General features: G+C 39.0%; 2 protein-coding genes across 2 annotated transcripts; one reads left to right on the top strand and one right to left on the bottom strand.

Moving 5' to 3' along the window:
* Positions 1 to 1,898: 1,898 nt before the first annotated feature.
* On the top strand, positions 1,899 to 9,370 carry CCN6 (cellular communication network factor 6). The gene is made up of 5 exons (XM_056486957.1): positions 1,899 to 1,949; positions 5,241 to 5,505; positions 5,808 to 6,047; positions 8,485 to 8,678; positions 9,076 to 9,370. The coding sequence occupies exons 1-5, from the start codon at positions 1,899 to 1,901 to the stop codon at positions 9,355 to 9,357; spliced, it is 1,032 nt and encodes a 343-aa protein (XP_056342932.1). The 3' UTR covers positions 9,358 to 9,370.
* Positions 9,371 to 9,463: 93 nt separating this feature from the next.
* On the bottom strand, positions 9,464 to 24,250 carry TUBE1 (tubulin epsilon 1). Its single transcript, XM_056488312.1, has 12 exons — positions 24,182 to 24,250; positions 24,035 to 24,108; positions 22,250 to 22,302; positions 20,055 to 20,112; positions 19,387 to 19,502; positions 18,238 to 18,359; positions 16,760 to 16,947; positions 15,774 to 15,949; positions 14,849 to 14,989; positions 13,208 to 13,348; positions 12,158 to 12,332; positions 9,464 to 11,150 (listed from the first exon to the last, which is right to left on the bottom strand). Exons 1-12 carry the CDS (start codon positions 24,204 to 24,206, stop codon positions 10,992 to 10,994), a joined length of 1,428 nt encoding a protein of 475 aa, XP_056344287.1. The 5' UTR covers positions 24,207 to 24,250; the 3' UTR covers positions 9,464 to 10,991.
* Positions 24,251 to 25,042: the final 792 nt, after the last annotated feature.

Raw genomic sequence — 25,042 nt, forward strand, 5'->3', positions numbered from 1 at the left:
GGGAGGAACATTCCTCCCACTCCTTCCAAACCCAACATTTCTATCAATCAGCTTAATTATATTCTAACCACAGTGTCGAAGTCTCACTCTAAAGCTCAGATGCCATATTCTCCAGGTGATTCCAGCAAAATGTGCCACATAAAACCAATGGGTGATCCTACAGAAATATCTCTGTCCAGTTTCCCAAGACTGGGGACCATTACTCACATTAGACCAGTCTTTGCCAGCTCACAGAGAGCATTCCCAGTCCTGCACTGGTCACATGCTTTATCTCTGCAATGCAAAGAGTAAAGATATGTTTCAAATGAATGCTGTGTTCTCCCCTGCTGTGTGCAGTACTAGAAGAAGAATGGACGTGCTACTCCTCTGGCCTTCCTCACTTCTTACAGGCTGGAGAGTGAAAGGGGTGTCTTTGGGGCTGCAAGAGAAAACTGAACCTGGAATCTCCTCAGACAGCAGGCATTGATCATTATTATCCCTCTGAAAGGCTGCCAGGAGAGGTTTAGCAGCCTCCACCCTTGGAGGTTTTCCAGATCCAAATAGACAGAGCCATGAGTAACTCAGTCGGATCTCAGAATGAACCCTGCTTGAGCTGGGGTTAAACTGGAAACCCCCTGGGCCCTCTTCCAGCCTCATCTATCTTCTGATTCTATGAAAGAAACTATGTTTTGATAGCATATGGAAGAGACTTTCAAGAAACCTGCCTGTTATGTTCATGACCTTTCAAGGGGAAACACAAGGATGGCTTGAGTCTGCACTGCCACACGCCAGAGTAATACAATGAAATTAACTGATCTGCTGCATCCACTTGTCACCCAGGTACTGCCTGGACTTTATCTTGAGTTATGTGACAAAGTGATTGTGCTAAAGAAAAGCAGATTTTCAGTGTTTTATATCTAAATGCTCGAGTTTGGAGGGGCAGTTCAGGGTGCATTTGTAGTCACAGAGGGCATGTGGGAGCCAAACAGAATTGCTTGGACTGGATTTGATTCCCTACTCCCACTACTGTTTCTGTCCACACATGGCTGCTGTGTGAGTGTGGTCTTTGGCAGCCTCTCCTAGTAACTCTTGGGCTTCAGGGGGTGCCTGAGCAAAGAAAAATGCAAAGGAGGAACATTTACCAGGGCATCACCAACACCACTGCTGCAGGGCTGAAGCTTTTATCTTACCCTCACTTGTTAGCCTGAAAATCAAACATGTCACCTTGATAGTATTTAGCGGGGAGGGAATTTGGAGATTTGAATAATCTTGTGCTTAAATATGATGACACAGCAATAAGACAAGGTACATACTTCAGAGAAAGGTACATTATAGTTTGGGCTTCCCCATTAGGATTCCATGGAAAGAAACAGTGCAGAGTATATAGCAGCATTTTAACACTTTATAGCATCTCCTTCCCTCTTTAGAGGGAATGTACTAACAATTTTTATGCAATGATTTGCAGTACATTAAAAATTTTAAAGAACTCTGCTTTCTCCATCACAAAAAATACATGTATTTGAGGTCTGCCCTTCAGATTTCAGAAATTCCTGCAACATAGATTTAAAGACAAGTTAAAAATAACACTGCATTTCCAGCAGCAAGATTTTAAGAATCAGATGTCACCCTACCCGACCTCAATTAAGTCTGTCTGAATCAGCTGGATTGGATCAAGCAAGGTGTGAAAATCTGTATTTTAGCAGTGGGGAGAGAAAAGAAGACCAGTTGGAAATTTTAGTTTGAAGCTGGTTCAGTATGAAGGGGAGAATTTCAAGTGTGAATGCGTGTATGTGTTCGTGCATGTGCTGGGGAAAGCAGGGCTGGCAAAGGAGACAGAGGAGAGCTTTGTGTTCAGTGCTTCCTCTGACACAGCTCAGCCTGTTCCTATCTCCCAGTTTCCCTTCTGAATGTGCAGGAACATGCGGTGGCTCCTTGTTCCCACCATCTTCATCATCCCTTATACTCAACAGGTAAGTTCATTAAAAAGAAGAAAAAGATTTTCCCCTTCCTCACCTTGTCCTGGTTAAAAGTTTTTATTTGCTTTATGATGAATTAAATTTCAGAGAAGTAAATTCCTCATAAAGAATAAGGAGCCGTTCCCTACTCCTGAGTAAATTTCATCTGCAGCTTATTTACTGCATCAGTCATATTTTGGTAATTTTTTTCTCTCTGTACATTAATATGACTTGGTGGGAAGAAAAAAGTGTTAGGGAAGCTTAAATTGTGACTGGTCACTGACCTTGCCTGTTTTTTTATTTTTTATTTTTTTTTTAAATTAAAGCACAAATGAATATCTGATGCAGTAAGAAAGTAAACATCTTATCCATGCTCATATTCCATATGTATATGTATACATGTGCTTGCAAATATATATATATATATATATATATACACACAGAAGTCTGACTTCAGGCTAGTTTTACAAATGAGAAAGACACCTGGACTGTGTTATACTTTGTCTCTTATGAGACAATTTTAAGTGATAGCTTTTTAAAAGGTATTTGTGTCAAATTTCATGACTTATTTACCTAATTTTGAAAATCCACTTTACATGTACACAGTGTATTTTTCCTTTACAATCAAAATGGATGTCAACAGAATTTTCAAATGGCTGTCTCACTCCTCTATCTGCATATTTAAAGCCAGACTAAGATAATCAAACATTAGTGACAATACATTGCCTATTTTGTTATTTGCTTATTTATGCCATACTGACCTTGTTCAAGCCTTAAAACATAGGAAAACAAACACATGAAGGGTTCTTACACAATAGTCTCATTTTCTGATCTGCCCATAGGATCAGGAAAAGTATGCAAGGGGCTTGTATGATGTGAATAGCTTTGGTATAGAAATCTGGGAAAGCACAAATTAGAAAAACATTTGACTGTAAACTATACAAGCAAACTTTACATTTTCATTGTAACTTAACAGATATGTGAAGATTTTTCATGTAAACTGAAGTTCTCAATAATTTCACAGTTAAAACTGTCTGCTATTTCCCTGATGGTGCTTTTCTTACATTGTAAGAACTTTTTAGTCTCACACCTTTCAGCTTTCTTTCCCTAAAAAGAGGAGAGAAAACTCCCCTAAGTCTGTAGGTTCTAAGCATGTTTCAATTTGTAATACAAATCAAACATAGTGGCTGAAGCACATAAGATTACTTCCTGCTACACATACCCATTTTGAAACGTGATATCTGACTCAAGCCACATAACCTCATATTGCTGGCATATAGCCAAATTCCTGATGATAACAATAATAATACTCTGCTTGTAAAGAAAGAAGCAGAAAGGAACTGTTTCCTAAGGCAACCCTATTGTCTTAAACACTGCTAAATGTATAGGAACACCTGCTTGTCTTGTTTCCAGAAGAATCCTTTAAGAACCTTTATATTCCAAGGCACACATTCATAAAATTAACATAATGGTTTAAAGGAAAGGCTTAGCTGCCTTAAAAAGTATACTTTAGTTGTTTCTTTATTATTGCTGCATTCAGGTAAAAAGAATTAGAATAAATCCTTTAACAAATGACACATTTATGAAACTATCTTCATACTGCATGGAATACCATCCATTTACTATATGAATTGCTTATGTAAATTAATATCTAGCTTAAAAATCATGCAGCCAGAGGAACTTGAAAACTACTACTTTGGAGCTTTATTAGTAGCTGCAGATTAAGGTATCATAAGTATAGTTGTAAATGACCATGAAAAATGGAAATTAAGGATAGAAAAAAGGCTTTTAAGAGGTCATTTACAACTGCACTCTGTTAAGCCAGCTCAATTATGCTGCAAGAGCTTTACTGGGCTATGGCATATGAAATACTGAATTCTGCAGATACTTTCAGTTTGAAAATTGAGCAGCAAGCAACCCCAGGTGAATGATCCCTTTCCCTCAACATCTCTGCTGGAGGTGATTTCTACACCAGTAGAGCCTTGTAGTTTGGAGGAGCAGACAGAAACTGATAGGCTGGGCTCCACATGCCCAGAAACAAAAATATAGGGAAGATGTTTCAGGATTTATTCTGCAAGCTTGATGGTGATACTGACATCTGATGAGGGGCTGGGTCTTCTTTCCCTTCTGCTCTTTGGGCAGTCAGAGCTGTATGGTAAGAGTGGCTCCTAGGCCCCAAGTTGTAGAGTGGCCAAATGCTGTGCATGCCCCCTCTTAACTACAGAACCAGTCATCCATGGAGACCAACTATACCATGATCTGCATTTCTGCTGAAATCAGCAGCACGAAAAGATTTAATACTAAGATCTAAACTGCTAACTTTTAGTTGTAGTTCTTAAAAAATGCAAATAAGACTATAACTATCTCAAATAGATCCTTTCACACTGTGCTAACTGAATCTGCCCCCACACTTCAGAAAAAGAAGCCCATTAAGAATCAGTCCAGTCTTCCTTTACTGAAAAAAAAAAAAAAAAAAAAAAAAAAAAGAAGAAGAAATAAAGAAGAAAAGAAAAAGAAAAAAGAAAAATACATGATTTCTGAGACAGAATGTGTAAACCAGTAAATTCTGGCGAGATCTTGACTTCCTACTGCTAATACAAATCTCTTTAATGAGATGTGTCTTTGCTCTGTAAGCCCTGGATTCAATGAAAGCTTAGTCATGCAAATAAATGCACTCTTAGAAAGTGACCTATTAAACTCATTACAGCTACTAGCTCCCTTATTAGGACTAATTTTTTGCATCTAGCACAAGAGCATTTGTAAATACTATAATGCTCCTTCCCAAGCATCTACTCTAATTTTGGAGCAAAAGTAACATGCAAAAGGTTTCCTACTTTAAAAGGGTCTTGCCAGCAAAACTGGCACACAGGACTGTGGCTGGCTATAAAACAATGTGAGGAATCAAATGCTAATTAAATTAATAGAGAATCAAAAGTTAATTAATTTGATAGAAGGTTTCTATCATATCTATCAATAAAACCACCACCGACTTTAAAACACTCGTTTTCAAACTTCAGTTCAGCTTTGTTCTATAAAAGGCAAATGAAAGACTAGTGAATTGTGTTTTGTACAAGCAGTAGGCCAGGCTCAGTGGTGGAACATCTCAGTGTATGATACTGACAGATGAAAGTGGTCCTCTGCCTTCTACCTAATCCTCACAGCCTCTCTCACTTTTTGATCCTGTGAAATGAGAAGTGTGGCATATCTTCATGCAACTTGTTTTTTCCATATTGGCTTCATTTTGTGCTATTCCAGCTACACATAATACATTCAGTGCTCAAAATAGCCCACTGTGTGTTTTTGCAGAGCCCACCAGAGCAGCCTGGAGATAAACCTACAGACACTGGTGAAGTCCAGCGCAAGGAGGTTTGCCGCTGGCCGTGCCGATGCCCGCCGGTGCCAGCCTGCACCCCTGGGGTCAGCCTGGTGAAGGATGGCTGTGGCTGCTGCAAGGTCTGTGCCAAGCAGGCAGGAGAGCCCTGCAATGAAGCAGATGTCTGTGATCCCCACAAAGGGCTCTACTGCGACTACTCGGGAGATGAGCCTAGGTATGAAACAGGCGTGTGCGCATGTAAGTTGTTCTTTCACGTTCCCTTCCTGAAATCTAAGGGGGTGGGGAACCATCAGGTGAATGGTTTTGAAGGAAAACTGCTTCCAGGTGCTGCACAACTCTGTGCTAAAGATTTTATCCTGATTTAGTCCTCCAACTGCTCAGTCAGAGAATCTGAGAGTGGAGCTGGGACTGTATTTAAACTTACCTGCGTTAGTGAAACCAGTGCATTAGGATGCGGCAAAGACTGACCACATTTTAGCACTGTTTAGCAAGACCCACGTGCTCCTCCCATGTTAGTAACTGTTGTTCACCAATTTCAGATCTGGTAGCTGTAGGATGTGAGCTCAATGGAGTTTATTATGCCAACGGGCAGAGCTTTCAGCCTAACCAGCTTTATAAGTGCCTGTGTGTCAGTGGTACAATCGGATGTACCCCTGTATTCACACCAAGATTAGGAAGTCCCTGCGCCAGGGTCCCGGGCAGAAAGAAGCCAGGACAATCCATCTGTGGCCTGGGACAGCACAAGCAACTTCAATCAACCAACTACAGACTGATGTCAGGTGAGCCTGGCTACACTGGTAAACTTTCCTGTACAGGAGCCTTTCTGCATTTAGTGTCCCTGGCTCCAGCAGCCAGGCAGGCAGCACACTGGCACTTGCCCAATTCTTGCTCAAGGCCTTTGCCAGGGTGACTGTTGTGTCCCACTTACCCCTCTTATTCTCAGGTCACAGACTCATTTCTCAAATGAATGTGAAAAGCAAAAAGGCTTTTGGCTTCTGTCACCAGGGAATTGGCCAAAGCATCTTTCTGCAGAGGTTTGTTACTCATCGGATCAGCCCAATTAGAGATGCTGCTGGACAGCCATTTTGCAGCCTGGGAACTGCCCCACTTTTTCCTGCTTTGTGGTGTTAGGCAGTCTTGGTTTTCACATACATACATTAACACAATGCAGGTCTCTTCCTTCAACAGAAAGCAGAAAATGGTAAGAATTGCCTTAGTGGCTTTCCTGCATTCACAAATTTTAGGTCACTGCAAAAACAATACTCCCCCCCAGTTTATTCATTCTGATCACAAGCATTCATAAGCTTGTCCATGCAACTCTGCCAGGGTCAATGGATTGACCTTTTAACTCCATTTGTGCCGTGCTGCTAACACTAGCTCTCTTTTTCACTCTAAGGAAGCACCATTGCCAGAAGCAGCTATGCCAGCCCTTCCCTGGCCACAGCTGCCATGCTTGTGCCATCTCCTTCCCTGTGCATGTGCAACTTTCCCTGGTGAAACTCATCTTTGTTACAGCTGATGCAGGTACCAGAAAGCAGAGCCATTTATTTGGTGGCAGACTGAATCACCATCATAGATCAATAAAATAAAACTAAAAGGATTGCAATGCTTATCAGAAAAACTTTATCAAAGGCTGCTGAGTAGATGCACCTCAATCAATCTGCAGATAAATAGATGTGCTAACAAAATGTGAAGTCCAGTTTGGACAACTTCTCACATGTAAGCAGTGGTCATGCAATTAAGCCAAAACAAAAAAAAAAAAAAAAAGAAGTTCATCTTTACATCAAAATTAGGATACAAGACCTATATCTCATATCAAAGCTTTTTAACAGGAATACACTTTATGCTGTTGTATAAACACATACTCACTAAAGCAAGTGAACTGACTTCAAGTGAAGAGAGTTTTAACTTCTAGAGAACAGTGCTAATCTGAAGAGAGACTGTTATGCATTGAAAACAGTGGCAACCAAACCATGTGAGCCTCAGAAATACATCTCACCAATTAATGTATTTCAGGTATCTGGAGAACAGCATTAAGCCATTTATTTTGTAGTCCTTCAGGACTACAAAAAGCTAAAGTTCAACCTTCAGTGACTCCTTCACTGACTGCAACAGGACATCATTTATTCTGGAATTTGGATGAGCTGCACAGCACAGCCTTGAGAGCAGACACCCAGCTGGCAATGCACACTTCCTATTGGGCTTGGTTCAGGGACCCAACATCCTGTCCCTGTGGTGACTTCACATGCTGTAGGATGCTGTTCCTTGGGAATCTTCTGAAGAAAAACACCTTGAAGTTTTTTCTTCCCAAGTCAAATTTTCCCCCCTCCTGTTTCCCAGTCCAGCAGAAGTATCTTGTCAACTTGTCCATGCATTCAATGGGCTAATATGAATTTTGAAAAGTCGCTTTTCTGTTAGAGTGGATAGTAAGTGCTAAGTTTCATTCTACTCTTCTTGCTTTGTTTTCTGTCTTTCCACTTCAATTTGATTTACCTAATTCAGATTCACAAAGATGTAACTAGGTCATGCTTTAAAAAATGTACCAAATATAAACAACCATTTAACTTCCTTTTATTTGTTGCAGATCTGTGACAGGCTTTTAAACTGCTTACTTCAATGAGATCTTTAAATTGCTGTCTACTTTCCAAGTAGACAGCAGTTCTGGTAATTCCAGGTAATTCTGCCTGTGCTTACATAAATGCACAGACTACACACAGTTTTTTGTAGAACTTCTCCATTGCAGTTTTGTTTCTTTTTTAAAGTATACTCCGCCTAATCCAGCCTTCAGGTTTTTTAGTGGTATTTAAAAGTGATAGGATAATTTTATTCCTCAGCACAAAACCTGAAGTCTTATCAATATCTACAAAGACACAAATATTAATGTTCTCAGCAGCCTTTACAAACTATGCTTGGCCTGAAATAAAAGAAAAATCTGGACATTTCATAAAAATCCCACAATTAACTCTTTTCACATAACACATCACATGAAACTGGGAGGTCATATAGCACATGGAATTTCATAGTCCTTGCTAGGATCTGAGTATCCAGTATCAGCAAAGTTTAACTGCAGCTCAGCTGAATTTTGTATAAATGTTATTTATGTCTCATTTTTAGGTTTATCTCCAGAAGTATCTTCATGAACAGAAATCAAATTCTTATCCTTGTATTTTCAATTCATCCTTTTGGGGCTGCATAAATAAAATATTGCTGTCTTAGCTTACAGAAGCTTACCACTAGTTCTGAAGAAAAAGTGCCTCATACAGGCAACTCCCTGGACACCCTGTTCCAGGACCTGTGGCATAGGCATATCCAGCAGAGTGACCAACGACAACAGAAAATGTGAAATGAAAAAAGAAAAGAGATTATGCCTCATCCAGCCTTGTCTGACCAATATGCTGAAGAAAATAAAGGTATTTTCTAGTATAAAATTAAATCGTAATAGAAAATTAAAATATTTGAACTGATGGAAAAATGGATGTATTAGCAAGTATTAAACAATTACTTCTCTTTTTTATGGGTTTTAAAATAACTCTTTTATGTTTTCTACCATCAATGTTCATGTTTCAATAGCAAACTACAGATGTGCAATTTCTAACAAAAGAATGTAACATCCTGAAATATAAGTGCTGCTAATGCTGTCCTGATGTGCAGTCACTCCAAAAATATTTTCTATTTGCTGACTGACAAAGAAAAATCAGACAGCTTTCAGATTGAGTAACTTTCAAGATATTTCTAAGTAAACGTTGCAACTTTTTCTTACATGACCTGCTTTTAATGTTCAGTGTTTTCGTTGTTTTAATATTAAAGATTCCAAAGGGAAAAACATGTCAACCAACTTTCCAGCTTCCAACAGCAGAGAAGCTAGTTTTTTCTGGATGCTCAACTACTCAAAGATACAAGCTAACTTTTTGTGGAGTATGCTTGGACAAGAGGTGCTGCATTCCTAACAAGTCCAAAATGATCACTGTACAGTTTGAGTGCCCCAATGAAGGCTTCTTCAGGTGGAAGATGATGTGGATAACATCGTGTGTGTGTCAGAGGATCTGCAGTGCTCCAGGAGATATCTTTTCCCAACTCAAACTCCTATGACAAATTACACCATAGACTGTAACACACAGAGGGCAACAGAACATTCACACCCTGAAGAGTCAGCACAACCCCCTGCCACAGCAGTATTTGTAATGAAACTACACATATGAATAGTCACTCATTTATTAAAGAGCACCTATAAAATGCCAGAGGGCATCTTTTGGAATGGAACTATTTTTACATGGGGAGATACATCCTTCTCAAGAATGTATCTAACAACAGCAGTGCTCAAACAAGAACTTCTGGTAACCAAGAAAGACACAGCAAGAGAACTTCATACCACACTGTAACAAGATTTTGTCCACAAAGACAAATAGATGCTCTAACCTATTAGGAAAAAAATTGCCCTGTAATACTTCATCTATCATTCTTCATTCTTAAATTAACCTTTTCTGCTATGCATCTGCAATAGTAAAACACATCAATGCTGTTTTGAAACAGAAATCATCAACTTTAAACTCAGACTGCTTTTTCCACCAGATGGATATAAACACTGGATGTGCAAAGGAACAAATAAGTGGGCAACTGCAGATAATAAATGCAAGACTTAAGAAATTTGCTAGTTTTAGAATATTTTCTTAAAAAATGCTGTCAACAAATGTTATCACAAAATTTTATTGAATACTTCTGGGCTTATACATTTAAAATTGTGCTTACTTACATATCCACTCCAACTGTGCTAGAAGGACTTCAAATTTCAAGAAATCATTGTATCCATCCATTCTGATCTGTAACAGTTCACTGGCAAGCAACTGCAAATAGCCGTACATTCTATTCTGTAAAAGTTCTTACTGTAATATAAAAAGCTGCTTACCCTGATAATTATAAATATTAAAACATCTATTTCACCTGCATTCTTTCAAGGTTATAAGTGTTTTTTTCCAAATGGTCATTATAACTTCATCATAAGTGCATGATTTGCTCAGAGGCATTGTGTATTATCTCATTATCAAGTGCAACTCAGCATTCACTAATATGAATCATTAAAATATTAATTAATATTCCAAGTATAATACTTGAAACAAAATTTATTTTTTGGAATTTTCTGCTATACCCAATTTTGGTATCAACTGAGAATGCTCTAATATATAGCTAAGTACAAAATAGAAGCAGAAATGCTAAAACGAGGAACATAGTTTAGAGCATTCTGAAATGTCTACTGCAAAGTGTAAGAAAGTTTCATTACAGACTTGCTTTTATCTTTGAAAAGACTACATGGGCTTTTAGTCTCTTCATAGTTGCTTGTTAAAATCTAAATCTTGCAACAGTGATCCTTCTCTGAAGCAAGATCTACCTTTAGTTTACTGTAAGTTGAAGGACTGAGAAAAGAATTACATTTTTGGCTGCTATATACAAACTCTCCTCCTTTTCTTCATAGCATATGGTGTGTCAATTTACTCCACAGTTAGGATTACTGTCCTTACTGATACCAGCCACAATAAGGTGCCTTCAAATCTTTCTTACAGGCATGGCTCACCACTTAATGACAACTCTTGAGGTAAGGAAGCTGTTGTGCTGGTCCCACTTTGGAATTAAAATAGTCAGGCATGCTGCAAGTCATTCTGGTAAACTGAAGCGGCTGGATGCTTAGGGAAAGTGCTTTTTTGTTGCTTTTAAAATCAGTTCTTCCTTCTTTAGACAGCTATCTTTAGTCTTGAAGGATCTATTCTAGGCCCACCTTTTGTAGCATCCAGTTCATTGTATTCTTCTATTAGGTCAGACAAAGAGGATATAGCTTCTGAAAAACAGCTTTGCTCCATCCCATCTATTTGCAGATAATGGTGAAGGTGAGCCTAAGAGAATAAAAAAAAAAAAATACAGTGTTATCCTTTTCTTGGTATTTGATTGCTTTGGCTCAGTAAATACCATTTAGCCTGTACTGAAGAGCACTGTTGAAGCAGCACTTAGAGACTTCTATCATGACATCCCTTGTTAAACACTTGGCAACTTTGGTAACAACCCCCTAGTGAATCACAGTTGATATTACTGATGTCTTAAACACCTGTCTTTTCATATTGTTTTCTTGGGTATACCTGACCAGCTGTTGGATTGGGTTTACACGGCAGAATTCTGGAAGCAGGAGGAATGCAGGGTGGCTTTTGTGAGAAGATAACAGGAGCTGCCCCCAAGCTGAACAGAACCATCCCAGCCAGCTCCAGTATGGAACATGTATGGAGTATGGGGTATTGGCCAGAGCTGAGCCCATGAGTGATGCTGGTAATGTCTTTGTGACAACGTATTTATCGAGGGGTAAAAATGCTGCACAAGAGCTGTGAGAGAGGAGACCCAAGAAAACGTGAGAGAAACAGCCCTGCAGACACTCAGATGAGCAAAGAAGGAACAGAAGTGGAATTCTGACGCTGGGAAGAAGGCAGTGGTGTGGGAGTGAAGGTGTTTTCAGATTTGTTTTTATTTCTTGCCATCCTACTCTGCTATTATTGGCAATAAATGAAATTAATTTTCCAAATGCCAAGTCTGCTTAGCCCATGACAATAACTGGTGGGTGTTCTTCCTGTCTTTATCTCGACTCACAAGTTTCTCACTGTACTTTTCTCCTGTCCTGCTGAGGAAGCAAAGTGAGAGAAAGCTTGGTGGACTCCAAGGTTTAGGTTAGATACTGTGGATGCTCCATCCCTGGAAGTGTTCTTGGGCAGGCTGGATGGGGCTTTGAGCCACCTGGTCACACAAATAAAATCCTTGGGCTGTTAATTATAAAAAGCCTCTTCATGACACTAAGATCTGTGCTTCCATAATGCAAGATGTTAATGATTAGTGACTTTGGATGTTATAATGATTGTACCTTTTTCTTGTAGAGCTTCATAAATCTGTCTTTGAGTTCAATGAAAGTTGGTTTTACACAGGTGTTGTTTGCTAGTGCCAGAAGGGAATGGGAATGGCCCACAGGAGGTACTGAACACAAACCAGTTTTCCAGCCCTCTTGATTCCAGGAGACAAAGTGCAGAGAAGGCTTCAACCTGAGATACAGAAATTTAGTTATCTAAGGAATATAAAGAGCACAAAGGTCTAATAATTTCTAATAGTATTCTAATAGTTTCAACTAACCTAAAAAGGTTAACATTTAAGCACTCAGAATTAAGGAGGACAGTTATAACTATCACTGTGAATAAAATATTTTAGAATTCAGATTAAACCACTGTGTCTCTGTGTTAAATTTAAATTGCAAACATCAATTGTGCTTTGTTAATTTAATGCATTGGGATTTGGAAAGTGAAGTTACAAGTACCTGTTTCTGTAAAAGAGATTGCAAGCACTCTGAGATTTAGTAAAGGGGCAGATTAATACTGCATGGGGGCAATCAGTCTACTTATAGTTTTCAAGTAAGTAAAATACTTTAGATTCCCAGGAATTCTCCCCATGAACCCCTGTCTGCCCATAACTTGTTTTACCTGCCTTTCCTGTTACATTTATGTAGCTCAGTATGTTTAAGGTAGAAAATGGGTGCTAACAACACAGAGTTGTTAAAACAAAGATGATTCTCTATCTACATGAAAGTAACCATGGAAAGAGAAGGGCCCTCTGTTCAGCAGAAACAAATTTCACTACAGAACTCATTATTCCAACATCCTTTGCTGTTGGGAGACCCCTGGAAGGCTGGGCTTTGCTTTATTTTTGCAAATTGAAGAAAGAGAAGAGTAGCACTTCCCTTTACTTGGAAATCTAGGAACCATATGACTTATTTTCACTCATCACATAAGTTAATTATCTTCCCTTCTAACATTAAGAGAAGGAGGTTGGAATAAACTGAAACTGTTCAAATAAAACTGGAATGCTCTGGACAACCATCAGTTTCAATCAGGTTCCCATGACTACTCTGTGTGGCATTACAAACCTTTCAATATTTCTGCGAAGGTCTGAAACCTGCACGTTTCCTCGAACAAGAAGTGCACAGGCCAGGTAGAGGCTGTGCTTTGGATCTGCTTGAATTAGTTGATGATCTCTGCTAAAAGCATCTGAGAACATCTGATCCAACCTGGGTGAAAAGAATACAGTTATCTTCTCTTACTAAAGAAGAATACAAAAGTTCTTCAGAATGCCCACCTTTAGGGTTTAAAAGTTCATAAAATTTTAAAAGGTACATTTAACCCAGGACTATAAATAATAGACTCAAACCTTTGTATGTATATGTACATGTGTTGGCATTAGAAGTTTTTAAAAACACACTGGATCCAGTTTTTCCTCACCCTCACTGTTGAGTCAGAGAAGTTGCCTTTATAAAGGCAATTTGAGGCCAATGGTGACAAAGTTTTAAACTTATGTAAAAGGACTTAACTACCTGGGGTTCTGGTTATGTGGCAATTTGAGAGGACAATCTAACAGGGAAGGATCTGACAAGGAATATCAAAGTGCTGCTGACCCTTACAGAACTGATTATCTGCCTGTTACACTTCATTATTTAAAAGGATCAATGAGTCATAGAACTGTATTAATTCTGATTAATGACCTGGGAAAAGACAGGCTATACATACTTGTCTAGTCTACTTATTCTAATTTTATCACACAACTGCCTTAAAAGATGACACTGCAGATTATATTCTTTCTCTCTTCACTTCCTTAACCACGTTTCACTGTAGTGTGGGATACAAAAGATGGTGTTCTGTGGATCCACAACATCTAAGTAATTCTTTCCATTTGTTCCAAATGATGTATATTTATAATCTCCATTTATTTTTTCTTATATCACTCTGCCACAATCTGCCTATTACAAAAAAATAAAGGAGACAAAAATATTTCTGTTCCCACCTCATTCTGAAAGATCTTTGACCATCTCCTCAGAGTCTGCTACTTCCCCCCCAGCGCTGTACTGTCTCCTCAAAGTATGTTTTCAACAGATCTGACTGCCACAACTTGCTATTGGAAAGTAAGTGTTGTCCTGCCCTCTTCTCCACTTTGCATACTTCCATCACTTACCCTTAGCTGTCTCTTTCACTATTTGGGCCTCTTGCTGATTGAACATGATCCACCAAACCCAGCAAAATCTACTTTAACTGGTAATTCTTCTGCTGTGTCAGAGGGACAAATATCTCACAAAATTTGACTCATCAGCTTATCATTACAATAAGATGCTAAATAGGCTCACTGCGTTCACTGCATCTCCAGACTGAAGTAAGATGCTGTTATTTCCCCAAAGAGCCTAGATAATCCCTTGTTTGTCTTTAGAGTATTTTGTCAGTCGAGTGCAAACTGTTACTCAAAAGAACTTGTGCTGTGGGTTCTAAGTAATACATTTTCCCAACAGAAACACTTCCAGCAGAGATTAAAAGGATGTCAATTTTACTGTCTCAATAATTACAGAGGAAAGGGACAACAGATGTTCCACAAATCAGCAGGATGAAATTTGCAAATGTGGCAGACATACAAGTTTTAGAACTTCCACTATGAGTTTTGCTACAGAATGGAACTTTAAAATAAAAACTATGGAAAAATCAGAAATTAAGCTTTAGATTTGAAACTCTAATAGTATTTTTCTTACCTTCTAGAAGGAACATTAACATCTGCCAGTGTATACAGAGGAGTCAAGCTTGAAACCAAATAATGAAGTCGAGGAAATGGAACCAAATTCATGCTAATTTCATTAAGATCCATGTTTAGGGAACCTTCAAATCTAGCAGAACTGAAAAATTGACAAACTGTTATGAAACTGCTACAAACTAAGTAAATCACTTCTGTAAGGTAAACTTCCATGAAATCTATTTTTCAGCTGTTCTGTAGAATAAAGCTGTAAAACAATACAGCATTCAAGCAAGTGTTCAAATATAATTATAAAACTTTCACATCTGGCAGGAACAACGCTATGTCTTATTTACTAATACTTCCCACTAAAGAACAGCAAGTTATCAAGAATGATTCCTTGTTTCCCAATTGTAGTCTATAGCACTGATTCCTTAACATTAATAACATTTACTACCACTTAATACTGGTTAATTAATACCAGCTGGTTAATACCAGTTAATTAATACCACTTTTACTAAATAGGCTATAATAAAACACATGTGAATTAGTATTCCTGACAAGCTGTTTAAAAGAAAAACAGGCTTATACTCCAGAAGTATATTTCCTGCAGCAACAGACAGTTTACGAGCAAAAATGATCTGACAGTACTTATAAAATAATGCAACTGGCCTAGAAAGGGGGTTCCATTAGGCACCAGTGGAAGACAGTATCTTTCTGCCTATAAACTTACTTCAGTTTTAAGACTACCATGGCTAAAAGAACACCACTACAATCTGAACACTTCCAAATACTTTAGCATTTAGTAACAAATTCTTAAAAAGAGAAGACTCATATAGAATGAAAACCAATTAATATTACTGAAGTTGATGCAGGCCAGCATATTTACAGCACACATCACCTCCAGCAATCCTACTTTGTTACAGAGGAATAACCGGTTACTTTACCTTGTCAGGTTCAGCAGCAAGTTGGCTACGATGTTATTCATTGCATCAAATGGCTTCGCTTGAAGTGTTTTTGCAATGCCTGCACTTGATGTTACCAAGCTGTTTTGCTTCACAGTTGATCCTAACTTTCCAGAATTGATCATCTGATTAATTTTATTAACTATCTCAAACAGAGACTTTGAAAGAGAGAAAAAAAAAAGCACAGTAGTCTTTAGTACAGAACTTTGAAATTCAGTAACACGCTTTTTCCTTTCTAATAATCTTGAAAGCTCAGACATTGTGCTGTTAACTTAAAGATTATACCTTTGATACATCTAAGTCCAACTTTTGAGCAATTCCAGCTGACTGAAGCGTTGCTGAAAGTCTGTGCCTTATATATCACAAATATATACACAGCTTGACTCAGAGGTTCCAATTTTATTCAACTATTCAAAATCCTTATGAAAATTTAAAATGTAGTTTTAGAAGATAGCACCTGTGAAGCAAAAAATATAGTCCTAACTAAATTTCATTTTCTCTTGCTTTTTTCATAAGCAGATAGCAAGACAGTCACTGAAGCTAGATTCAAATGAGTCTAGCACTTTGCAAGGTCAGGTATATCCATGATTCCCATATCACTAATCAGCACAGTTAAGTTTGTTGGAATCTGCAGAGGTCAGAAGCCTTCCCAGGACCCTACTAATGCTATGCACAAATTGATTGCTAAAAGAATAGAAGACACTATATCAGTAAATACAAGCTTTTCACTGTTTACCTTGAAATAGACATGAAGAAATTCACTCTACCTTACTTTGAAGGAGCAGAGCAACTTTTTAGTGATGCCCACGTTCATTTCAAAAGCTTTCAAGTGACTTAGAAGTTCAATTATTACTTTAAAAAGTGAAATTATGCCTTTGGAGATTTAGTAAGCAAATCAGTACTGAAAAGGAAGAGACACTTCCACTGTCTAATAAAAAAAATTACAGAAATAGAATATTATTTCTTACTTCATTCTCTATTGGTAGTACACAGTCTGCATGTTCATTAAGTTCCTTCATAGCCAGAACACTGTTATATGGAGAAGTAATAACATCATCTTCACCAGAGGGATAAACTGAAGTAACAAATCTATATACTTCTGGGAATTCCTCCTCAAGCAAATTTAGTACAAAAGTTCCAAGACCAGATCCTGTCCCTAATTATGAATGAAGACAGAATGAGAGAAGACAGGTTCCCCACATTATCTTAGGCTCTAAGACTCATGTAGGAGACATACAACTTTTCAATTATATATGTTAATGAATATTTTCTGAAGCATTTGGCTGACAGTAGAGGCTACTCCAAGGCAGGAAGGTTTTTCCCAGAAAGGAAAATAATTAAGTAATAAAATTATTTCCCACAGTATGTCAGTCAGGATGAAGTATACATTCTCAAAGATTTCTGCAAACCATAAAGTCCTATTACACCACATTTTTCTGACCTAGTATTTCTACTTTTTATTTTCAGTTCTTTAATTTGAATTATGAAATACAACATTTGCTTAAAAGTATTGAACTGCCCCAAACAACACTACTCTCCTTTTAGGGTTTTTTAAATGAAATGTTCTCATTCTTCAGTAAAAAAAATAACTGCCCCTTCCCCCCAGCACACAGGCTTTTTTCCTCATTAACACTAAGCACCCAGCCCTGAGTTGAAAACAGAGAACTGAACTGTGGTCTTTTTCTGAATATTCAGCTAAGTGGCAGACAATTTAATCTATGAACAAGACAGCAGTTTTCACAGTAACAGAAACAGTACCTGCAGGGTCTCTGAAATTAAGCAAATGGCCACAAAAAAAGGCCCTTGACAAAATCCTTGCTTCACATTTAGAGCTATTTTCTGTGTTTTCTTCCACATCACAAACAATTATAATACATGCTACTCTCTGGTTTCTGGGGTAGGACGGATTAATGGCAATGCAATAATGACAAAATTGTCACTGCAAAGGATTCTCCCTTTTTGGCTTATTAACAAAGGAACTAGATCGGATTCAAGAGAATTATGTGGAAGGAAAACAGAAAAACAAAGTTTTTCTAAAGTTAAGCAACATTAGAAGTCTCCTTCAAAGCCTTTTAGAAAACTCCTTCTCCACAACTAAAACCAACTTAATTATCACAATGCTGTCAGTGTTCAGAGGTCACCAACCCTTCTGATCAGTAATACCTCAGTGTTTGTCCTTGGTACCTGTCTTGATCTACTCACTGCCTCATCTTTAGAATTTTAGCTGCATTTTTGTTCTGGGTAGCACATTAGAGCTCCTCAGTGCTCTAATAAAGCAACTGATAAATAATTACAGGTCCACTTAATTGTACTATGCTAATTTTTTAAGTCTGTATTCTGAGTGATGTAAATTATTATATTGATTTTCTTTTCAAGATAAATGTATTTTCTTTCTTTTTTTATCTGTGGCTACTGCAGCCATACTCTCCATAAAAAGATTACTTACCACCTCCCATGGAATGAATTATGAAGAAACACTGTAGACAGTCACAATGTTCAGCAGTTTTTCTCAGCTTTTCCACTATGTTTTCCCGGTACTGACAGCCATATATCTTATGACCTACAGCCCTAAGGGTATGAAAAGTACTTTAAAACTCCTCCCACAAAAATCAAACTTTAAGTTTTTAATTTTAACTCCTTCTATGTGACATTTTAGAGTTCAGAGTCCAAAGCTGGATGCAATACCTCATCTGGGAGAGTTTCTAAGTTGTGACTACATGGGACTACATGGGAGTCAGGACATGGTTTTAACTTGGAGGATGCAAACAGCTCTAAGTTCGCAAGTTTGGAGTATGCACTTATTCTGAAAAAGGAAATAAACTCCTCCACTGTATGATCCAATTATAGTAATGAAATGAAAGCTACATAGTCCTCAACAATAAAGATATCCCTATGCAATAAGTGTACAGATCATCTTTTCAGTGAGTACTTTGCAAGTCAGTTGCTACTAGTAACAAAAAAAATCCCCAAACAGCTCATTTTCAACACACTTGTCTGCTAGATGGTAAAGTTGGTAAATGGTAAAGTTGTTTTACTCCCCATACTGAACTCTCTTTTGGTAATTTGCTGGTGATTTGCTTTCTAGTCTATAGTGCACTGAATATTATTAGAGCACCTTAAGATCTCTGTAAAAATTTGGAATTCATTATGTTAATCAATATTTTTTTTAATTTCTCTTTTGGTAATGTAGTTTTTATGCACAAAGCCAGACTCTGTGGTGCTTAGAAATCAGAAGTGCATTTGTTCATATACCTAATTTCCACAGTAGCTGCACAGTCTCAAACTAGATTACAGCTTTAACTAAGCAATGAAAGCAGCTGAATGCCAAAGAAATAAAAATAAAAAGCACGTTCTTTTGTAAAGAAAATAAAAAAGGAGAAAAAAAAAAGACACAAAATGATATATCAGCAGAATTATTCTTCTGTAAGAGCCTTTTCAAAGCCCCCCTCCAGGCAACAGTGACTCCAAGTTTCCTGGTAAAATGCTGCAGCTCTCCAGGTGCAGAACAACACAGAAAGCAATGGTTGGTTATCATTTCCCCTTTCAAATGCCATCTAATTAGCTCCTAAGAAATGTGTTCTAAAGAGGTTCTCACCAGTTGTTTCCTGAACCAGAAACATCTGTGATAAGCTGCTTGCTATCAAACACATCCCTCAATGGTCCCTGTAGAATTTCATTCACCACACCCTCCTCCATGTCAATCAACAGTGCCTTTGGGAATGGAAAGAATTTAAATTCAGTCAGTAATCAAACCATCCTTGAAATAATCACACAAAGAAATATGAAATTATTTACAATACAAAAGGAATTCTGTTTCTACTCTGCTGCAGACAAATTTTCCCCCCCAGTTGTTAACTAAGAGACAACTAGATACACCTTAGCTGATTTGCTGTAAGTTGTTTGATAGGACTGCATTTCAGATTATGAAATTGTGTTAAAATTCTGTAATGTTTTGCCTCACTACTTAGGAATACAAATATTAAAACATTTTAAGTTTCCTTGCTTAATTATTTAAATTGGCTCAAAGAAATCCAATCCTTAGTTAATAATATCTGTAATAATTTTATTAAAATTCCAATATAAATTACTCAACAAGACTGGCAGCTAACTGCATTTCTGCATTAATAGAAGTTAATATTAGAAATGTTACTATTCAAAGCAGTATTTAAACCTGTATGCAATTTTAAGAACTTCATGAGAATTCCCACACAGTTGGACATAAATATTCAGTGGAAAAAGTATGACCTTTATAGATTGCCTTACTCGTGCTTTTAAAGAGCAGATTTTTCCTTTGTAAATATCAGGACCATTATCATCACTTCTGAAAAAAAAAAAAAAATAGTAACAGAAAAATCGAAGATCAGGTTTGTAGCATAAAATATATACTACAATAAAATTTTATCTCTTATGTTTTGTGTTTGGAGGACTATGACAATACAAACAAACAGAAACACCCTGAACATGCTGCTAAGACCTTATAATTCCTGAAAGTAATACAATTACAGGACATTATCTCAATCAGAATTATCCTAAACATTACTTCAAGAAGCTGAAAGATAAGCATAAAAGTTTACTCTCAGATACAGCCTCTGCTTTGCAGCATTCTACAAGCATTGCCAAACCTGGAAAATATTATCTTTTATCAGCACATGATAAGTGTGTCCTCATCAAACAATGGAAAAAAGCTCCCCATGAGCTGTTCAGTGGGGGTAGGACAACACTGTGCTTGTGCTCGAGGTGTGAAAGCTCTGTAGCTGCACCAGCACAGTGATGTGCTTGACTTATTCTGCTTATTATGATTTACCAGTTCAGAAATCCTGCCGGGCTGACAAAGATAAATCTTCCTTCTTTCTCAGGACTGGCTGTACTGAGCCATGTAGCAGACTATAAAATATGTTATGAACAAATTTTTTTCCACTCAAATGATGAGATACTATGGTCTGGTCAAACTGTTTTCAGCACAAGGGAAAAAAAATAAGAGCGGGGATACTGGAAGACTGATCTTATCTTCTCTTCCATTATTACCTAATCTGGGAGCTGGCCAAGCCTAAATTTAAAGAATGTCTTAGACCATTCTACATTCAACCACCACTACACTCACAAAACTTCATCTAAGATTCACTACAGCACCTATGTTCTGAGCCTACTGAGTCCCATCAGGAACAAGGGGAAAAGTGCAGGGCTGCACTGCATTACTCAAGAATTTTCCAACTTCTCACTCAAAGATGGTCTCTAGACACTTCTCATTAGGTGAGCAGCTCACAGCAGCCTCCAATACTCTTGTGATTCCTCTAGCCTACACAACACCTGCAGGAGTACGCTACAGCACCAGTAGAATTCTCTTCATGGACTAACAAAATTCAGAGAGAAAATAAAACCAACCCCAAGACAACATTTCTTTTTCTTACTGTTGGCTTTGTGGTCTTTCATGCCAGATTATACCTTCAATCACTTGGATTCAATTGCTGAAAAAAATTCCCAACATTCCTAGGACAATGGGATGGCTTGGGTTGGAAAGGACCTCAAAGATCATTCAGTTCCAACCACCCTGCCACGGGCAGGAACACCTTCCACTAGACCAGGTTGCTCAGGGAGAAAATAGATGTTTCTATTGCAGCCAACCCGTCAATTACAAATTTGGTCGTTTCATCTGGCACATACAGAAACAGACATTTTTTACGATCAAATTTTCTTGATTTAAAAAAATGAAAAAGTATTCTCAGAAATAGCCAGAAATGGAATGACAATAATAAATTTCAATACATTTGCAATGTTCTTTCAAAGAGGCAAAATTTGAGACAAAGCAATTTGGATTTCAGTGCTGCTCCAGTTAAAATCACATTGCTATACTGCAACTTTTTCATATAATGGAAGGAAACAGGTTGGTCAAATGTTTTTTATTAATTAAAATGTAAGAGGCTATCCCAAGTACACATTTTCTTCTTGCAAATCACAAGGATTTTTGTAACTGGATAGATAAGAGATAAATGAATGGTTTTAAGGTATGCACTGGTTAACTTGTAAAAGACAATTATAGACACTACTCTGGGTAACAAAATGTCAGATAATTAAGACTTCAAAAATTGTCAGTTTTTTCTGACTATCTTATATACAATTCCTCTTACAACTCTTCAAGAAATACTTCTCAGTTGGCATTCAGAGAGCACACAATCTGATTGTCATCTGCAGTGGCAAAAGCTATCAGATCCTAACTGTCCAGATTTGGTACAAAACGAAAGGAAAACAAACCCATACACTTTCAACATATTTAATTACTGAAGTATATATAGATAAAATGGAAATGCAAAGATAAGGTTTTGAGGAGAATACAAAAAAGCAAAATCTTTTTCTAGCACAAGCCAAATATGACTTAAAGAAAACTATAACTTAGGTTAAAAGAAGACACTACATGTGCTGATCTACCATGTAAACTCATTAATTGCTTGATAAAAACTTACCTTGTATCTACGTTCCTAAAGAAACTGCTTAAGGCTTCATCATACACTCCTTTCTAAAAGGAAACAACACAAAATGATGCATAATGTCAAAAATTCTCAGTGATTTTTCATGGAATAATTCAAGTTGGAAGAGACCTCTGAAGGACACCTGTCAAAACTTCACCACTTGAAATGAAGTGAACATCTCTACTGAATCCAGCTAGTTCTAGTCAGCTCTAAAAAGAACATTTCACTGAAACATCAGCTTGTTATTAAAAACTAAGAGGAGAATGTAACTAGGAAATTAATTTTTAAGCAACTGTAGTAGTTTACTGAAGATTCCAATGCAATTATGAAATTGAAGAGCTGCTCTTCAGCTGACTCATTTCATCACGGATACAACTCTCAGTTCATGTTCCATATCTGTTATACCAATGTCCATGAGTTCTGCAGAAAGGACAGCACAATCACAGATTCTTGAACCCCCTGCCACAGGATAGTATGGAAATTACCCCAACATAAAGCTAAAGAGATCTGACAAGTTTAAATAACTTAAGTGCTTTATAGTCACTGCAAGGAAAGTGTGTTTTTCTTCAGGGTACTCAGCACAATCCTACACCCTCCTCATCTTGGTCAGTAAAACTGTACAGCAAGTCATGGCATGAGCTAACAGGGAAAACAGTGGTGGGGTTTGGGGGTGTCCTCTTTTGCTCTACTGCAAGTTGCAAAGTACCAGCACTAACAACAGCCCTTACCGTGTTGTTAACTGCCTTAGGCCTGCTAATGCCTGCCTGTAGACAGACACACTGAGCTTTTCAGGGTGGAAATACTGGACAAAGATGACCAGAATTAATGATCACAGAATATTCCGAGTTGGAAGGGACCCTGAAGGAACATAGAGTTCAACTCTTAGCCCTTCAAAGGACAGCCCAAGAGTCACACCATGTGCCTGAGTGTTGTCCAAATGCTTCTTGAGCTCTGACAGGCTTGGTGCTGGGGAGTCTGCTCCAGTGCCCAACCACCCTCTGGGTGAAGAACTTTTTTCTAATACATAACTTAAATGTTCCCTAACACAACTTCAGGCCATTCCTTCGGGTCCTGTCATGGGTCATGACAGAAAAGAGATCAGAGTCTGTCCCTCCTCTTGCCCTTATGAGAACATGCAAACGAGACTCACAGTCTCCTCTTCTCCAGGCTGAACAGACCTCAGCCTGCTCCTCATATGGCTTCACCTCAAGACCCTTCACCATCCTCATGGCCCTTCTTTGGACAGTCTCTAACAGCTCAATGTGTTTTTTTGTACTGTGGCACCCAAAACTGCCCCCAGCACTCGAGGTGAGGCCGCCCCAGTGCAGAGCAGAGTGGGACAACCAGGGGATTGTCCTCACCCTGCCTGGCTGTGATGTTGTGTTTGATGTCCCCCAGCACAGCACTGGCTCTCCTGGCTGCCAGGGCACTCCTGGCTCATGTTCCACTTGCCATCAACCAGGATCCCCAGGTCCCTTTCCACGGCACTGCTTTCCAGTGTATCATTCCCCAGTCTGTCCGTACATGCAGGGCTGCCCCATCCCAGGTGCAGGATGCGCGAATCCCCGTTAAACTTCACACGGTTGGTGACTGCCCACTTTCTGATTTAACAAGGTCTCTCACACTTAACCTTACGTTTTGTTTCCATGATTAGTAAAACGGCACACGAAGCTGAGGGTGGCCGTGCCCGCAGTGAAGCGCCCTTAGTTTAACCAAACAAACAGCAGCGGAGGCAGCGAGGGCGGCTGGCCCCGGGCCCGCGGGCAGCGCCGCCCTTACCTTGTTGACGGCGGCGTGTTCCCGCAGCGCCAGGTCCCAGAAACGGCATCCCACCTGGTTCCCGCACTGTCCCACTGCAAAGGGGAGAGACACGGCTGAGGCACGGGGAGGGGGCGGCGGGAGGTGTGGGCGCCACGACCCCCTTACCCTGCACCACCACCGACTGCGTCATGGCAGAAGCGGCGGCGCGCTCCCGGTTCGAAGTCGGCGCCCGGAAGCCGCGCCCCCCGAGTTCCTGCGGTGGAACGTCCCAACCGCTGCCTCGCCACGGGCGCTCGCCGCCTGCCCGCCGCGAGTGGGACGTGCCATTAGGGAGCGGGGGGGTCAGCGCGGGCGTGGGGAGGTTTGCAGACACTGGGTGAGTCTGAGGGGTCCTGGGAGCGGCTGCGGGGTCTCGGCTGAGGCCCAGGTACAGGAGGCCTGACAAAGACCTAAAATAAAGTCTCTGTACGGGAGAACAGAAGTATTTCCATACGCTACAGTTCATTATCCTTTATGGCTAAAAATGGTGCGATAAAGAAGCGCTTTATTTCCCCCAAATACATAATTCAGGGAGCTGGTTTGAAATGTGCGAAACGGTATGAAAATACAAACTAAAAATTAAATGAAGAAACGGCCATTTGGAAATGCTGTGATGTACCCTCCCACCAGGCTTGCACATTAAGCTCGGTTTTGTGTTGTGCATGTATAATCGTGCACGGTGAAAAACCGAGGAGTGTAGAGATGCTGCTGTCTCAGCATGGCAAGACTGCTCCTCAATACAGCTCAGCTGCAAAATCCCAAAATCGTTCAGGTTGGAAAAGACCTTCAAGACCACCAAGTCCAACTGCTAATCCTGCACTGCCAAGTCCCGGACTAAAGCAGTAAAGAATGTGGGACATGCAAAGCTTGCAGAAAGCTGTCTTGTGACACAGATGGCATTTCTGCTTCCTGCGGGAGGAAAAAAGCACTTCCATGCAAACCAGTCCATTAGGTTTTATGGCTAAAACCTTCCAACAAAATGCTCTT

The sequence above is a fragment of the Oenanthe melanoleuca genome, chromosome 3 (assembly GCF_029582105.1).
Source record: "Oenanthe melanoleuca isolate GR-GAL-2019-014 chromosome 3, OMel1.0, whole genome shotgun sequence".
Classification (NCBI taxonomy): domain Eukaryota; kingdom Metazoa; phylum Chordata; class Aves; order Passeriformes; family Muscicapidae; genus Oenanthe; species Oenanthe melanoleuca.